The 17,564-nt window shown below is 38.5% G+C and overlaps 1 protein-coding gene across 1 annotated transcript in view; it reads left to right on the plus strand.

Moving 5' to 3' along the window:
- ABI3BP (ABI family member 3 binding protein) overlaps positions 1 to 17,564 on the plus strand; it is a 145,320-nt gene that overhangs the window by 118,350 nt on the left and 9,406 nt on the right. The window contains exons 50-53 of the mRNA XM_071758351.1: positions 628 to 696; positions 1,916 to 2,128; positions 5,231 to 5,342; positions 16,989 to 17,068. Coding sequence (XP_071614452.1) covers positions 628 to 696; positions 1,916 to 2,128; positions 5,231 to 5,342; positions 16,989 to 17,068 — 474 coding nt within the window. The remainder of the gene's footprint in view (positions 1 to 627; positions 697 to 1,915; positions 2,129 to 5,230; positions 5,343 to 16,988; positions 17,069 to 17,564) is intronic.

Consider the following 17,564-nt stretch of genomic DNA (forward strand, 5'->3'; position numbering starts at 1 on the left):
TAGTACTCAACAAATCAAGCTGGATGCCAAATTTGTTTAAAAATGCTTGTTGTGAATATATCATGTTTTGTCCATTGAGGTCCATCATTGTATTTGCATCTAGAAGGAGAATCTGTTTAGTATATTGGCTATTTTACAGAACATTAGTGTCATGAATCCTGACTAATTTAGCACATTTCCTCCCACTGGTGTATTTGCCTTCGAATTTCCTTCAAATTTTTGGAAGTTGTACACCCTGAAGACAGAATTGGTGATTTCCTTGTTGCTATTTTTAGAGAAATTCATGTGCCAACATAACAGTGCTGCATATGCTATGAACATGAAGCAAGCTCCAAGCTAAACAGTCAGTACAGTACAAAAAGATCCTTTTTAAAAGGATAGTATTTGGTACACATTGCATGAACTGAATCCTGCAGCATTCATGAAGACTGTCATTCTGGTTATAACTATCTTACAGCATCATAGCCACAATGGACTCCTTGAAAGAAAAAGACTGAGCTGGTAACAAAGGTCTACCATGGAAGAACTTTACCATGATTTAAAATGCCAAACAAACTGAAATGCTGCAGTTTGAACACTGAAACTTTATATTCATTGCAAAATAAAGTATAATTGTGTTTCTCACAGTTGATGCAACTGTCTTCAGCTCAAGTCCTACATCAGAAACAGATTCTTCAGGCAAACCAAGGTATCAAGGTAGGATTTTAATAGCTATGGTACTTTCATTTGGGGGGACATATAAAGACTGGCCTATCTTGCACCTAATTTAACTTCTTTGGTCATTCAAAGGCTAAAACTTCTTTTGATTCTGTTTCACTTGTGTCACATGATAGCACAGACCATCAGCATATCCTTAACTAAATTTTAATCCTCTTCTACTTTCTCCTTTCTACCACTTCCTAGTTTACAGTCTTGCCCACAAACACTATGTGGCTTTTCCAGTGTGCCAGCAGTAGTACAACTGCAGACTGTTCCCATTGCACCAAACCAAATGAAAAACTTTCTGTGGACCTGCAAGCATACCTGGACAAGTATTGCCCTAATACTAGTGTCCCTTACCATAAGGGATATTTACCTATCATATATGTCTCACCTCTCATGCCAGGTTGTGCACATTCAAATAATATGGTAACACATGATGGACTAAATGATGAAATAGTCAAGTTATTGCTGTTGCAGTAATCTAGAGGGTCTGCCAAGATGAGATGACTGGAAGAGGGGCTTTGGTACCAAAAGATTTTTCAGGTGTTTTTCTTGGTCTCATAAGAGCTACTACATTTCTGAAGGCACTGTTATTCTTGCAAGAGCTTATTGTTTGCATCCAGTTTTAATTTCAATTTTAAGTTTTAATTTTAGAACTAATGTGTTTGTTTTCAGTGGTCTTCCTAATTTTGATGTAGGGTACAAGATGTTTGCCTTAGAAGGTTTGTTTCAAGGTTTGGTCCTGTACCACTGACAGTGGTTAAGATTTTGACAGCCATTTTAGGAACTGCAAGTTACATGACAGGATGACTCTGGGCTAGACTTGTTACTTTCTGGTGAAACAAAGTGGTGACAAGCATTATATCTTTGTATTGGGATAGCACTAAAAATCTAGAAATGGAATTTTAGTGTCATTTTACTATAAAAGAACTAAAGTTAGTTGTCCTATTTTATTACATAAACTAATCCTTTCAAAGAGTGTGTATCTCCCACTAATGCCTTCAGAGTGATAGTTCATCAGTGGTACCAGGGAGAAGAGGATGCTGCTTAATATTTAATACATGGGTTTTATTCTTACTCATTACGTTTGACTTTGACTTGTGCAGATCTGTACTTGCTGCCTTGAGATGGAAGCTGTGCTTTAGGTGAAATGTTACTGACATTATGTAAATATATCCTGTATTGAGTAACAGCTCTTTCCTATTGCTCTTAGCCCCCCATGTCAAGTACATGAAGAAAGATGATGACGTGCCTTGCTCTATCACAAGCTCTCTTGAACATTTTCCCCAAGAAGAAGTTGGTAGTAAGGAAGAGCCTACTCGTCCTCCACAAAATCCTCCAACCAACCTCACAGTGGTGACTGTTGAGGGCTGTCCAACTTTTGTCATATTGGACTGGGAAAAACCAGACAATGACACTGTTACTGGTGAGTTTGATTTCTATTCTCCATTGTATCAGAATACAGTATTTCCAGCTTAGTTTTACTTTCACAGTGGTTTTATGCCATTTCAAAAATACTTTAATCCCAAGGGAGGCTTAGACCCTAGTACTTTTATTTTGTGCTACGGTCAACTCCAATGTGGATTGAAAAATGCTACATAATAATACTTGCTGTGCCCACCATAGGGTCACCAAGTTCTCTAAGTTAAAAGAATTTATTTGTTTGTTGGTGGTGGGTTTTTTTATTTCCAGGGGAAGGGTTTTGTATTGAGAATAAATCTGTGTGTAATGTAGGTATCAGCCTTCTGATACTTCATTGGGTTTTGTGAAATACAGAGCAAATAATGTTTACTGTTTCCTCTGAGACTTTAGGTGGAAACTCAGAGTTGTAATCAGCCTTTTAAAAATTAACTTTCCATGAAGTCTCTTCTCTTCCATAAGACTGTTCTGTGATAACTGAGACACCTGGCATTCCCTTCCCCATTCCAGAAAAGTTTTAAAACTTCTGCAGAATATGTGACTATCACCTGTTTTTTGGGGTTTTTTTTATTCCCTGACAGAAATTTTAGTTTTCAGTCTAGATAACTTTATATTTAGATGTAGCAGTATAAATACAGTCTTCATTCTTTTTAACTTCAATGCATAATGCAAAGTGTTTGAACTCTGTAGCTCAGAAATACTTTCACAGAGCTTGGATCCTTTGTCTTCAAAAAATTACTCAGTTAATGACTCATCAAGGACACTCTGAATTCAAGAGAAGGCATTGAATCCTATTTTCTGAAAACAGTGATTACTTCATATTGGCACCAGTGTGACACTACTTGTTTAGACAGACTTAAATCAAGTTTTCTGTCATCCCTTTTTATTTTTGTACTTTATACATGTTTTTTCAATCATCTGACTTACGCATCACGTCTCTTTTTTAATGCACTTTTTCAGATCAAACTGTGGAAACAGAAGATGTAATTTGCTGAGCCCTATTTTTTTTTTTTTAAAGGTTACTTTGCTGGTTATTAGTTATGCACAAAGGGTTTCATCATATTGAGTATTCGTAAAGACAAAATTGTACTTCGGTAATGGAAGGGTCTGGGGAAAATAATAAGAAAAACAGTGATCAAGCTTACTTTCTTATTGTAAAGGCTTCAAATGTCAGGGGGAAAGGATGAATTTCTGTAAAGTTATCTATGCATTCTCTCTCAAGTGAGAGAAAACACAGATACATTTTACAGAAATACAGCCTATCAGTGCTAGTGTCTTTGGGGCAAATGATCTGAAAAAAAAAGATCTCTGCTTTTTGTTTCTTTTCCTTTCTATATCCCCACACCCTAGACCTTTCATCTGAGACACCAATTCCTCCAGGTCCATGTTCTTGTTTTTGAAAGCCAGTGCTTGTTCTTTTGCTTTTTCACAGGTGACTGTTGTGGGGGAGGACTTTTCAATATGAAAATTTTGAAATCTTCAGTATCAGCAGTAATTCCTTCCTTCATGCTGACTTTCTGATGTATTTTTAAAGCTGTTTTAAAAGTTTCATATTGTTTTGTATATGCTCTAAATAACTGAATCTATTACAAGACAAACATGAAAAAATGCTGTGCAAAGTTCTCTTTTAAATCTTTTGATCTCCTCTCAGTAAATAATCTTAAATTCACCTGTGCATACATGTATATAATTGCTCAGATTGAATTGCTGTGGTTTAGAAGCTTGAAATTTTAGAACATAATTTTGTGCAGTTTCTCTGCACATCCACTTAATCGCATTGCCTTGCAAAGTTACCCAGCTCTTTTTGATGGCTGCTTTTTGCACAAAAGAGGGCAAAAGAAGACATAGTTGAACAGTTGGTGTCAAAATGGGGTCAATTTGTGTATGCTCACTTAAATACACAGCTCATGCTAGGACTGAGCATCTGAGAGTCCAGCAGCAATTAAGAGAGTATTTTCCTTTTTAAAATTGAATCCCATTGCATGTGTTTAATTTTTCTGTCTAGACAACTAATGCATCTCCTTGTACTAAGAACTAATAAAAATAGCAAAAAAGTCCTATAGCTAGCTAGCATTTAGCTAAGAACTCTAAAGTTAATAGTATCATTAGGAAAAAAAAACAAAAAACAAAAAACAAAACACCCAAAAAAGCGCCAACCAACCAAACAAAAAAAACCAGGAAAGTAAGCAGCTTTCTAGAAGTTTTGTAGCTCTGGTAGGTGGTCTCTTAGTATAATACCTGCTTATCCTTGTGTTGTAGATTTAAATGCTCATGGCTAATGTTCTTTGAAAACATTCTCCTTTGCAAGCCTACAAGTAGCAAAGCTACATTTGGTATTAGAGTTTTAGGAAGGGAAAAGGAAGGGACTGGAGAAGTTGTGAGTTTCTTTGCGAAGAGAAGACAACTAGAAATACACTCAGTGTATTTATTAGAAGAGTTAGTTCTGAATTAGGACAGAGGTTGCCTGTTAGAAAGAGACTGTAGCTCAGGCAGAGCTATGACTGAAGTATTATCTTCCCAAACATCTGTTATTAATTCTCTGTTCAGAGCATGGCTTGTGCATGATGATACATCCCAGTGAGATGAAAAGATAGTGAGCCTCTATAAAACATAAATACAGAAGTAAATTTCTGCACAATTATTTAATTCTAAACTGGCAGAATCCCTAAGTGCACAATCCAAGTTGGGCAGTTTCCTTTGGAAATTTTTAAAAAGTAGCTCTTATTTTAAGTTGATCAAGACTTCAGCATTTAGAAATTGTGCTTTCATCTTTGCTACTTTTTCATTCGAACTGCAGAATGCTTATGCTTACTTGTATTCAAAATTTTGTCACTAGTGTACATTTGGGCAGAGGTGAGATGTTGAGTATCCTTTATCCCATAATTAAATTATAAGGCAGGATGAGGAACTGGGCACTCAGCAATCTGGAATTGGATTGCTCTTTCTTGACCATTTTAGCATACTGGTATCCAAACTGGTTCACATAAGATGTCCTTACCAGATGAGCCTATAAGACAGTAGGATAGGAAATCACTTGAAAAAACAGGAAACAATGAAGAAGGTCAAGTGCTGTTATTTAAGCAAATTTCACTTTACTGTAATTTTCCAGAGTATGAGGTGGTGTCAACTGAAAATGGAGGAAGCGATGGTGGAAAGGAGAAATCAATTATCACTACAAATCAAACCCATTCTACTGTGGAAAACCTAAAACCTGACACAAGGTAAATAAATAAAATAATTTGCTAAGGTAAGCCAACTAATTTGCACTGTCAGCTGTCTGCCACTTCAAATGAAAATACAAATGAATATAAGAAAGCATTGACTTTACTTCTGTTCTAATAGGGAAAGCTTTGGTTTTGCTTTCTTTCAAGCTAACAGATAAGAAACATATGAGGAACCTTTAGGAAATTTCTAGGAGTATTTATGGTCTGGAAAAACAGCAGAAGTGACCTGTTCTATCAGAAAGATTAAGAGACAAATGTAAGAAAATGTACTATTTTTTATTTTAAAAAATCTTACTTTGGCAGATAAAGAAACAAGGTGAACACAAGAAATATAAATCTGATGAGTGAGTTGAAGATTTATATGTACAATTGTGTTTCATGGGTTTAAGGATGCTAGGTACAACCGCTGTAGGCTGCTTACCTAACTAGGTGGATGCTCATTCAAATAATGGAATGCAAGTCAGACCATTTTACAAAGCTTGACCATCAACCCAAACCATTCTGTGATTGCTTTGCACTATGGAGAGGGAAGACACCTTTGTCCTGTATTTATAGTTTTCCTTAAGCATCTTTCATCCAGCAAGTTAAAAATTGTCAGTGAGTTCCGGTTGATGGCATACATCACTTGCAACTAATCCAAATAAGCATTATCCTCCTAAAAAAAAAAAAAAAAAAAACAAAAACAAAAAAAAAAAGTCTCATAAAAATGATTCTTCTTTTTGTCTTAAGATTCGGAGCAGGGAAGCAAACCACTTGTCCTGTGTTTGTGTTGCTTATTGATTGCATCAAAAAGTTGGTGAATTACACTTTTTTTTTTCCCCTGTAAGACCGTTCATTTGGCTTTGGTAACTAGATTTCTCTGTTTCAGATAAACTGCCCTTTTCTATTATTACCCTTTAATTCCTAACAGAGCACAAAATTCTGCACAGACCCCATCTTGAAGCTTTGTTTTTAGGCAATGTGTGGTTTAGGGGTGCTGTTTCATAGCTCATGTACTTGTGACCAGCAGCTTCCAAGGTGGAGCAACGAGGAACTCTTGCAGAAGGTGGGGGGGAAGGGAAGAGAATTAGAAAAGAGATGCTGGTGGAAATTGATACCCAACAAGAGAGTAGCTTCCTTGAGAAATTCCAGAACTTATAAGATGGGCTAGAGTTGCTGTGTATTGCATCAAGAATATGTTATTCCTTAAAGGCATAAGGCTTGTGAAAGGGTGAACTGCAGTTATGTTATTCTGTCTTGTTAAGAGGCAATTAGGATATGTTAGCAACACAATTGGAAACCAAGCATCAGATTCCTCAGTTGTTTTCTCAATCAGGTGAGAAAAGAGACAGCCAAACAACGTAGTTCTGGAGTGGCAACTGAAGAAAGGCAGTAGGTGCTGCTAAACTTGCCAGGCTATGCTGTTTGTGCTTTGAAATAATGCAGCTGCATCCTTGGAAAGAATTGTGCTATTAATGAAACTGTCTTCCATTAAACACTCAAACTCTTTGTGTCATGTATGGTGAGAGAAATGGGATGGATTTGGTTAAGTGCAGAAAATCCATAGATGGAAGTGAAGTCAAGTCCTTGTTGCTGAGAGCAATGCCCAGATGGCCAAAAGAGAAAAAGATTTATAGGCTCTTTGTTCAGACAGGAAGCAAGATGGAGGCAGGCAGACCTAGCTGGAACCATTGGAAAGGTGATATGGAAGGCAGGAGCTTGACAGAAGCAGATATGATGTTTTTTAATTTTAATTTGTAAATCTGCAATCTTCTGAGGGGATTTCTGAGTTTTGGTAGACAAGAGCAGACCAAAGACCATGAAGAAAAGCTATTTTTTGGAGTGTGGGTTGTATTAGAAGAAGCTAGATAGGAGACCAGTACTGAATGGTGGAGACTGACTTAAGACATAAAGGCACAGAAGGGACAACTTTTCCCTGATGCAGTGATGGCTTTTATCCCCACTCTTCAACTTCAGAAGGGAAAGATAGAGAAAGTCTTTCTTGATCAGGAGGCCATTGCCTGCAATTGAAAACCTTTGGTATAAATTGCAGTGGTGTACATCTCTTAAGTCCCACAGGATATAAAGGATGTGAAGTTCTCCTCAGAGTGCCTCTGCTCAATTAAATTCCCATTTCAAAATATGTGTTTCCTAATTTTGAGGTTACCTGGAGAACTTTGGCAGAAGCACAAGAAATTGTCATTGTTACTGTTTTAATTCAGGCTTGTTGGCACGCTAAATTCAGAGAAAACAAGAAAGTGATTAAGACAGCTAGCATAATATAGACAGTATCAGTGTTGCAAGAAGTGAAATGTGCCCCTAATAAGTCTCCTGTCTGTCTGGAGCTGATTACTAGATTAAGTAAACAGACCCGTGGATGGAACTGAATGAAGATAAGAGGGATAGTTAAACAGAGCTCAATAAATTAATTGATTCCTGGAATGTCAGCAGATTCACCAAGTGATACATTAAATACATAGGAAGCAGACTTTTCTATAACTGGCCTTAAAGGAAAAAGCTGTAGAAGAGGTGAAGCTGGAAAAGAAACTTGGAAGAGAAAAAGAAATCCCATTCACAAATGATCAACTTCTACAAAACTACCAGCAGGTATATGGAAAGAAAGATACTCAGTAACAGAAGGCAGATTAACTGGGAAAGAGCCTCTTGGCCTTGAAATGCTTTGGAGAAGCTGACAGGCTGGACCTCAGATTGTACTTTTTCCAATTTCCCTGAAGCTGTCACTGAGGCTGTGTGACTCCCATATGCTGCTCCAAAGGTATAGTACATTCAGAGCTGGAGACGGATCTAAACCAGACAGTCCTAAACAAAGACTTTCCAAAAGGAACAAAAATGTTTGTGAATGTGGTATCTCCGTCTCCATGGGTAAATTTGAACCCAAAATACCCTGTAGCAGCAAGACAGGTGAAGCCTGCAATCCTCCAGATGTATGCGCTTGAGGAGCAGTGCATGGCAAAGATGATCTGCAGTCACATTGTCCAAGGGCTATGTTGAGGTAAATCAGGTAGGAAATGTTAACAGCATGGCCCAGAAGCAAAAGAGTTAATCATCCACATCCAGCAGGAGGGAAACAAGGCAAACATCTCTTCAGTGTGGAAAGAGGAGAACAAGCAGCAGGGAAAAACTGGGTGCATCTGGGCCTGCCAGATCATGCTGTTTGTTTGCTTTTCTCTTTCACATTCTTCTTTCAAATAGGTCATACTGCTACACCTCTGAGAAGCTCTGTAGTAAGCCAGACACCCATCTTCCTTTGAGCTAGCTTTTTGACAAAGCAGCTTTTAAAGATTAGGAACTAACAGCCAGACTTTGAATATTGAAGACATTTGGATGGTGTTAGGGAGGCGGCAATGATAGACTCTTACAGTCTCCCAAGAAAAATATCATGTGTGACTGCAACTGTCAGTAAGGACAAATGTAGCAGTTAAATGGGAAAAAAGTTCCTCTGATTCAGAGTATAACAATGTAGGATTCTGTGTGTCCATTTAGCTGTCTGAAAAATTACTAGATACAGAAAAAAATGCACTGCCTGAAAAAGAAAAGGAGTTTTGACTTTCAGTGACGTTATCAGGTGTTTGGTTTTAACAGACTCATACCATGCCAAAATGGAAGTTAAAATGGACTTTCATAAGCGTGTGACAACTTGCGAGGGCAAGTTTTAAACAAATAAAGTTATATATATTACAGCAGTTTGTCATAGTTCTTTTTTGTCTTGTAATACATATGGCAGCTTTATGTGTCCTTGGTGATTTGATTGCAAGGTATCAAGATGAGAGTAAAATTTGAAAGTATGAACTGTGAGGATCTACAACTTTTAACTAAATGTGTGGTACAGTCGGCTGGTTTCTAACACAACTACTTGATTTAAAAAAAAAAATATTCTAAAGGCTCCTCTATAATTGTTGGAGTGGTAAGATGGAGAGCAATATTGTTGGAGTGCTAAGATCCCTATGGTTTCTTGCCCAAGAAGAGGTACATTGCATCCTGCTATTCACTCCCAGTAAGGCATCCCTGAAAGTTGACAACATCCCATTCATTTAAATGATTAATCCTTACAGTATGAGTACTTTGGCCTCTTTTTCACCTGAAGAACTGCCAAATAGGGTGCTTCACGATCACATCTCTGAAAACTTCTCATAATTTAAGTAACCTGGAAAGTTCAAATATTGATATCTACTATTTGGTTGGTTGCAGTTTTTAAAATTATTCCTGGCACTAAAGGTGCTCTCTGGGTTCAATGTGGAATTCTGTCTAATTTTGCCAGGTATTTTGCTCTTGTAACTTTTACCTGAAATCTGTCTCAAAGCATGTAGTATGGTTATGGTACGTGAGCTAGATAACTACATAAATGCCCATGGTTAACTGGATATGACAGGTGCCTGAGAATGGATACTTTCTCTTATTTCATTAACATCTTCTACTTAAACATTTCTGTTGTAGATATACTTCTGTGATCTAATAATCTCACATACACAGCTGTTGAATACGACTTTGTACTGCAGTTTACTTCTGTGACTCCACAACTTCCCTGGGCAGCTTGTTCCAGTGCCCTGTCACCCTCACAGTGAAAAAATTCTTCCAAATATTTATACAGAGCCACCTATGCTCTAGTTTATAACCATTGCCTATTGTTCTGTTGTTAGTCACCCCTGCATATTTTCTTTAATGCAGGCTGAGGTGGTTTTGTATGTTAATGCAAACGTCATTAATTTAATTTTCATTTCTTAAAAAAGAAAAATGAAGGAAAAGGATGTGTGAATGTGAACCAACTTGTTATTCAATTTATCTTGAGAAAACTGTTGTTTTTTTTGTTCGTTTGTTTTTTTTGAGATAGAAAACAGTCAAAGGAACTACACTTACAGTCTAGCTCTCAAGCAGTTATTTGAGGTATTTTCTTACAAGGCCACCAACATTGGAACTCTTAGTTTGATTGACATACCCAAGACACTGTGCTTTTTATTTATTCTTGGTTTTACGTTTAAAGCTGCCCTTATAAATAAAGCATTGCAAGATCTCCAACGTGTGAAACAGGGTAAGGTCATTAGCCACAGTTGTCAATATTTCCCTCCTTGAGGTGCTTCTTTGTAATAAATCTTATGAGGCCTGAGATAGAACTGGGCTTAATGCAGTTTTTATTTTCTTCAGTCTGCCTCCTGTGAAGTAATAATAGCATTCAACTGCATCTTCTTCTTCATTAAAATCAGTTTCAGTGGCCTGGAGTTTTTTTCGTGGACCTTTCCTAGCCTAGAATATTAAATACAGATGTTGTTATTTTTTTGCTTCCAATTCTATTTTCCCATTTCCAAAGGAATTTTAGGGTTGTTTTTTGTGGTGGTTTTTTTTTTTTTTATTTCAGTCTTCCAGTCATCTGATACAGTATCATTTTTGACAGTATATTTCTGTTGGTTTCTCTGCCAAAGTATGTAGTTCTTATTTCTGTATCCCTGCCCTATCATGTTTTTTTGGTTTTTTTTTAATGTGTAAATTTCCTCTTTCATTCTGGTGGCTTGTTTAAGGGCAGTTGAGTTCATAGAACATACCACTAGAGTACAGGAAACTTTGCAGCACTAGTTTCTTTAAAAGCCTTTAAAATAGAGTCTGAATATTGTTGAAAACATTTCTCATGCATGTTTCTGTTGGCAATAGTTGGATGGTAATAAAGAAAAGTAGTAAGAACACAGCCAGAGATGTGCCAAATAGCTCTGGGGAAATTCAGGTAACCATTAAAGTAGAGGGTATGCTCCACCAGCCTGCTAGTGTAGATTTTTAATAGGAAAAAAAAATTTTTTTAAAGTATTAAGAAGCAAAAAGCCTGTGATGCTTGCATTCCACAGCTTTGTAGCACTTCCCTTTCAATACTGACTCTTTGCCTGGTTAAGTACTTTTGTTAATTCAAATACACTTTTCTCCTTTTGAAATACATTTTTAGTCCCTTTGGACTTTTGGGTTAGACTGTATCCTAAGACAAAACATATTTTCAGTCTTGAGGAATACAAATAACAAGAAATGTTAGAAAAAAAAATCCCACCTAATCCAAGGCCCTCTCATGAAACAAAAACAAAAGACCCAATCAGCCAACCAATAAAAACTGTAAATTAGGTATGAATTGTGTAGGTTATATGAATATACCACACACTTTTTATAATGTGGGTTCATGGTTTCCTTTAGAAGTTTTTCAAAACTTACATATGAAGTTTTGTTCATACGTTGTCACAAAATATATGAAACAAAAAAAAAGAGAATGTTACTGCAATTTACTCAACAGCCATACCAAGTAAGCATTTGGCCCTCTACTGCATAAGCTTTTTGTGCATTTATACTCAGTCATTCATACCAACCTGCTCATGGTGTTATTACCATTACTTAATGTTGTTTCCTATTGCTATTAGCACCCAAAAATGTGCTTGTCACATACAAAGAAGAACAAAAAACCCCACAATTTACAGCAGCAGAGAGCTTAGTTTTGTTAACTGCAAGACTTGAGAGACAAGATCTACAGCAAAAGTTAAAATGCAGAAAAATGCAGAAAGTGCCAGAAAAGTGCTGGAGTTTTTTCTACTTTATTATAAAAGTAACAGATTTCTGTACTAAATTGCTGCTGATGTTGGGTCCATGGGTAAACATTTCCCATTTCTCTCAGCCTTTCTTACACCTTGCTTAGGAGAAAGGATCCTAAAACAAACCCTTCCTTCCTTCCTTCCTTCCTTCCTTCCTTCCTTCCTTCCTTCCTTCCTTCCTTCCTTCCTTCCTTCCTTCCTTCCTTCCTTCCTTCCTTCCTTCCTTCCTTCCTTCCTTCCTTCCTTCCTTCCTTCCTTCCTTCCTTCCTTCCTTCCTTCCTTCCTTCCTTCCTTCCTTCCTTCCTTCCTTCCTTCCTTCCTTCCTTCCTTCCTTCCTTCCTTCCTTCCTTCCTTCCTTCCTTCCTTCCTTCCTTCCTTCCTTCCTTCCTTCCTTCCTTCCTTCCTTCCTTCCTTCCTTCCTTCCTTCCTTCCTTCCTTCCTTCCTTCCTTCCTTCCTTCCTTCCTTCCTTCCTTCCTTCCTTCCTTCCTTCCTTCCTTCCTTCCTTCCTTCCTTCCTTCCTTCCTTCCTTCCTTCCTTCCTTCCTTCCTTCCCTTCCTTCCTTCCCTTCCTTCCCTTCCTTCCCTTCCTTCCCTTCCTTCCCTTCCTTCCTTCCCTTCCTTCCCTTCCTTCCCTTCCTTCCCTTCCTTCCCTTCCTTCCCTTCCTTCCCTTCCTTCCCTTCCTTCCCTTCCTTCCCTTCCTTCCCTTCCTTCATTTCCTACATCTGATCATAGTGCTCCCCAAGCACACTGCAGAGACAGAGAAACACCCCAGTCTGACTGTCATCATTACTATTTCTCCAACAATTGACTTGAAGCCCCAAGACTGTAGCCAGCTGCTCTGGTCCTCCTATTATATTGAAAATCTCTCTTCATTTATTTTCGGTCCACAATCTTCAGTCTTTTTCTGCATGATTCGAAAAATGCAGGAGCAGCATTGTCTGCCAAAATTCCATGTGGGATAACCATTTCCTATGGTGGAAAAATCTGCTCTGCATGGTAATTACTGTAAGTCAAGTCTGTTTAATCTGTACAAGGACTTTTATTGTCTTATGCAGTTTGGGAGGACTTGGGAAGCCCAGTCTCCAAAATCTGTAGGATAGCAATCTTTCAGATGTTAGAGCTGCGACACATTAGATTGCTGCATATATTGGGTAGCAGAGCTTTTTGCATCATAGGCACAGAGATACAAATGTGGAATACAGACTCCAGTTTTGCAGGAAAAAGTAGCTATGGGACACTCGTAGCTACATGGGACATGGGACAATCATTCTACAGCTTTCCTAATTTCCATTTGTTAATTAACTCTGTCCTATGTACTTTCTTGAACCTCTAAGAAGTTGGGGTTTTCCCCTCCTTCGTGTTTTCTATGGAAATGCATGAGATTTCACCATTCCATTTTTTGTTTTCAGGTTTTTCAGCTGACACACAAAAAGGGAGACTTTAGATGGTTTCCTATGAAGAGGGCCACACCATGTATTTAAAATCACAATTAGAATATAATCCCTATCAAATCATTAGTTCAGTCAACCTTTTAATTTCTCTCCCTTTCAGTTTTCAGTAAACTAGTTATTCTCTTCCCCTCCAAAAGTGATTGCTTGTTGCTCTCGTACTGTTACAGCCACTGCTATTGTTTCAGAATTGAATTTGGCAGAGGAAAGGAATCTGTGATGTTTGGAGACCTGTGAAAATGCCTACCACAAAACTGCAGAATTATACATACTTTGCTTAAAAAAATGTGGGTTTTAGCATTATCAATGGGAGACTTCCCTAACTGACAAGCTAAACTTTGGGCATTGCTTTATTACTTTCCTCTTCTTCAGTTTTTTAATATATTTACATAGGTGAAATATATATGTGTAATTTTAGTTCTTTATTTTGATCTTGCCTTAATTTTCCTAGCTGCGAGATCCTACTGGTTCCTAGATGACTATTTGAAAAACACTGCTTGGACAACCCTTAGTCTTCAGTTCTTGTTTTGGTCTTTTTATGGAGCTAGAAAATTGATGAGTACAAATTAATCGACTTAATTTTGGGGCCTTTTTCCTATGAAGAATATTGCTTTACACAACTCACAGTAGGGCACATCAGCTCTTGAGAACTATGTATTTGTACAAAAATCAGCAAAGCACTTGCTTCAAATTCCTCCACCATTTTGTGCAGCTTGTGATTTTCTGCTTGGCAGAAGCAATCAAATCCAGCTTGCAGAATCTGTGAAACCATTATTCAGGTGAGATCCTGACAGGATTGCTGACTCTAGGTCTTTGACCTAAGTTTACACTTTGCCTCCATCATTACCTTGGGAGTCCCTGTGGCTGCCCAGTCGAATTCTGTAAGAGAATTTCACCTGCTCAGTCCTTTCTTTGTTGCCAGTCCCATGAATCAAAAACCTCTAGGTCAGGAATCCTTGGCAGTGCTCTTCATATTTCCCACAAATAGATTATTTTCATCCATAAAGTCAAACCATTAACTCCCAGTCAAGGAAACTCCCAGTAAAGCAATAGAACATGTATGTTGAGCTAGCAGTGTTCAAAACTATGATAATAGCTCTAACATTGGGTGTTCTTGTTGTGAAGGAAGCAGGAAAACTTCTTTGGAGTCTTTTATCTCTAGAGATGTTGTTCTGGGTTGATGTGGTGCTGCTTTTGGTATTGGGGAGGGGTCCCAGGTGTGGCTCCTCTGAGAAGCTGCTGAGAGCTCCCCCACCTCCAAAATGTGTCCCCCCACCTCTGGCTAATGTTGAGACCACAAGTGACAATGGATGCACCTCTTAGATTAACCTGTTCAGAGAGGGCAAATGAGTGGCAGCAAGACCTCAGGACAGAGGAGAGACGAGGGGGAGAGAGAAATATCAGAGGTAAGAGCAATGCCAAAGCAGAGGTACCAAGGCCAGTGAGAAGGGAGAGGGAGAAGATGCCTGAACAGAGGTTCTTCTACATCCCGTGGTGAGATAGCAGGCTGTCCCCTGCAGCCCACGGGGGAGCATACATGGACCTGCAGCCTGTGGAGGTACCATGTGCCCAATAGTGAATATTAATTGCTCAGATCAAATTTTTAAAAACATTTATTTTAAATAATTTGAAGTTGATCATGAAGAAGATTTTGTGTCTAGAACTTTAAAAAAAAATTATTTATTTGTTGTAATCCTCCTAAAGTAGGGTAATATGAGTTCCTTAAAATGGTCTTGCAGTATATATAAATAAATGTTGATAACTCCAAATAGGTATTTCAAAGCTCAAAATAATCAAATAACCCCATGTTTCACATAGAAGTGGCTGAAAATTATCCACAATGCATTTATTCAGCATACCAATCTTTGTAAGTATTTCCCTTTAAAAAAAAAGAAAGAAAACCATAGAAAGAAAGATAATTGCTTATGTAAGCAATTTCTCTGTTCAGTGTTGTCTTAGAAATCCCGTGGATGGAAAACTGTTGCCTTGTGCTGTGGGATTAGTCCACTGAGGTTAATTAGAGAGCTGTTCAGGTTTTGCAGGAGCCAAGAAGAAATGAGAGGTAATCCAAAGTTTGGATTGAATTATTCTGTCTCTTGTAGTGACTTGCGAATGAAGTTTACAAATTTCCAATGGTGTAGAGAGCTGTATGGTTTTTTTCTGTAGAAAATTGTTGTTTGGAAACAATTTCAGCACTACATTACATTGCTGTGTTATGTTATGTTATGTTATAGTTGTGAGCTATGAAGTTATTATTGGTAAGTGATCCTTCACGAGTCAAGAGCTGGAGGTTTAGTTGTCCAGGTCTGGGATTCTCATTTTGCTCTATGTTTAAGTCTCTAAGTTAGGGCCCATTTTCCAGGCCTACAGTCCCTTTGACTTCTGTCCTATGGATCTCCCTTGCTGACGAAAAAAACGCTCAGTGTAAAGAGAGAGATTCACTGTATAGGCACTCAAAGGATATGAAAAGTCTCCTTGGGTGGCCCAGGTGGGACAGATCATTGCTTATAGCTCAAGGGAAGGCATGAAGAAGGTCCTGGGGACTGGGGGCAATGCATGCTGCTCATTAGACGTGGATGGCATCCACGTCCTGCAAGGAGGCTCTGAGCTGATGCTGAGCAATGAGAGACTCAGGTGCTGCCAGCCTGGAGCCAGGAGAGCTCAGAATCATCTTGCTGGGACTGTGTGTGCTGAGAGGAAGGAAATACAGAGCCTATTCCTAGCTCTGCCCTTGGGATCCAAGCCATGTCCAGTGTCCACCCTTGTAACTCCCTCCCCTGCCTCACCTTCTGGTGTCTTCTGTGTAATATTTTTAGGTTTGCAACTGTCTTTCAATGGGTCTTTACCTGGACCTGTAAATTTAGGCTAAGCTGCAGAGTTAGAAACAACTTTGTCTTGCCTGTCTGTCACTGTTACTCAGTATTGAAGGGGTGGGAGATGTTTAAACAGAAGAGCCAGACTTGGATATTTTCTTAAGCCTTGTTCTGTTTTCATAGCACTTGGTGTGGTTCCCAGCACAGCTGTGACAACTACAGTACAGACTGGTGTGACATTACTAGAAAAAGATAAAAGCTGCTGCACAGTACCTTTTCGTTACTTCATCTATTTACTATTAACATACATATTCAAGCAATTGGTTCTTTGCTTCTTTGCTGAGTTTCTGTCATGGAAGACATGCCTTGTGTTTCACCACTGGCCCTGTCTGTCACTGTTGGTGAGCCTGAGAGGCATTGAATTAGAGGTTTGTGTTCCTATGAATGGAAAATATTGAAATAAATAACTATGTCCTTTCCTTGGTTTCTGCTTATCAGATTTGTTTTGACCTCACCTGAACTGCTTGCTTTGCCAGAATAGAAACTGCATGTGTGAGCAGAGTGAGACTTAAACCAGTGGTGTATTAAATCAAATGGTAATAGTATGTGTGCAAAGAATTATCAAAAGGACTGGTAAAATATGTGTTCAGAGAGGCTTTATGCAGTTAGGACAAAGAAAGTGTCTGTGTCTTCAGAGCGAGGAACGAGGCCTTTTTAGTCTTCTCCAGGAGGCAAGTAGCACTAAGATGTGTTTGGGGAGTTTGCTTGCTCCAGACTCTGACAGAATGCTTGGCTTGCAAAATTTTCATCCCTTCTATTTTATTCCCCAGTTATGAATTCCACGTGAAACCTAGAAACCCTCTTGGTGAAGGTCCAAGTAGCAACGTTGTGACATTCAGTACTGAATCGGGTAAGAACCTTCAAATGTCCAACCATCATTTATAGTGGCTCTAGGATCCATGTTTGTGTGATGTATGAAAGTCTCTCTTGATTCATTTTGTGTGTTTGGTGTTGCTCTTTACTGTCTCCAGATTGGCTTTTTACTACAGAGCGTGTTATGGTAGTGCCTGGAGGGTCAGCCTGAGATCAGGGCTGTGTTGTGTGAGGATGTTGTGTGAAGATGACCAGACTGCAGGAGAAAAACCAGGAGCACAGAGAGTTGGTCTGGTGTTTGTTATGAGGAAAGTTTCCTTACGGAAGGCCAGCCATTTAAGATTAATATTCCTGACCTTTTTGTATCTGTCAAACTCAGTGATGACTTCTGGATGGGGAACATAAAGTTCCTCTTTGGTCTCGTGTGTTTATATGTCATTTTACTACCTCGTCAATAAGGCTGCTGTATAATAGTGATGTCTTTTGGCTGCAATAAGGATTGAGAAATAGCACTTGGGAAAAGTCAATGTCCC

The sequence above is a fragment of the Heliangelus exortis genome, chromosome 1 (assembly GCF_036169615.1).
Source record: "Heliangelus exortis chromosome 1, bHelExo1.hap1, whole genome shotgun sequence".
NCBI lineage: Eukaryota > Metazoa > Chordata > Aves > Apodiformes > Trochilidae > Heliangelus > Heliangelus exortis.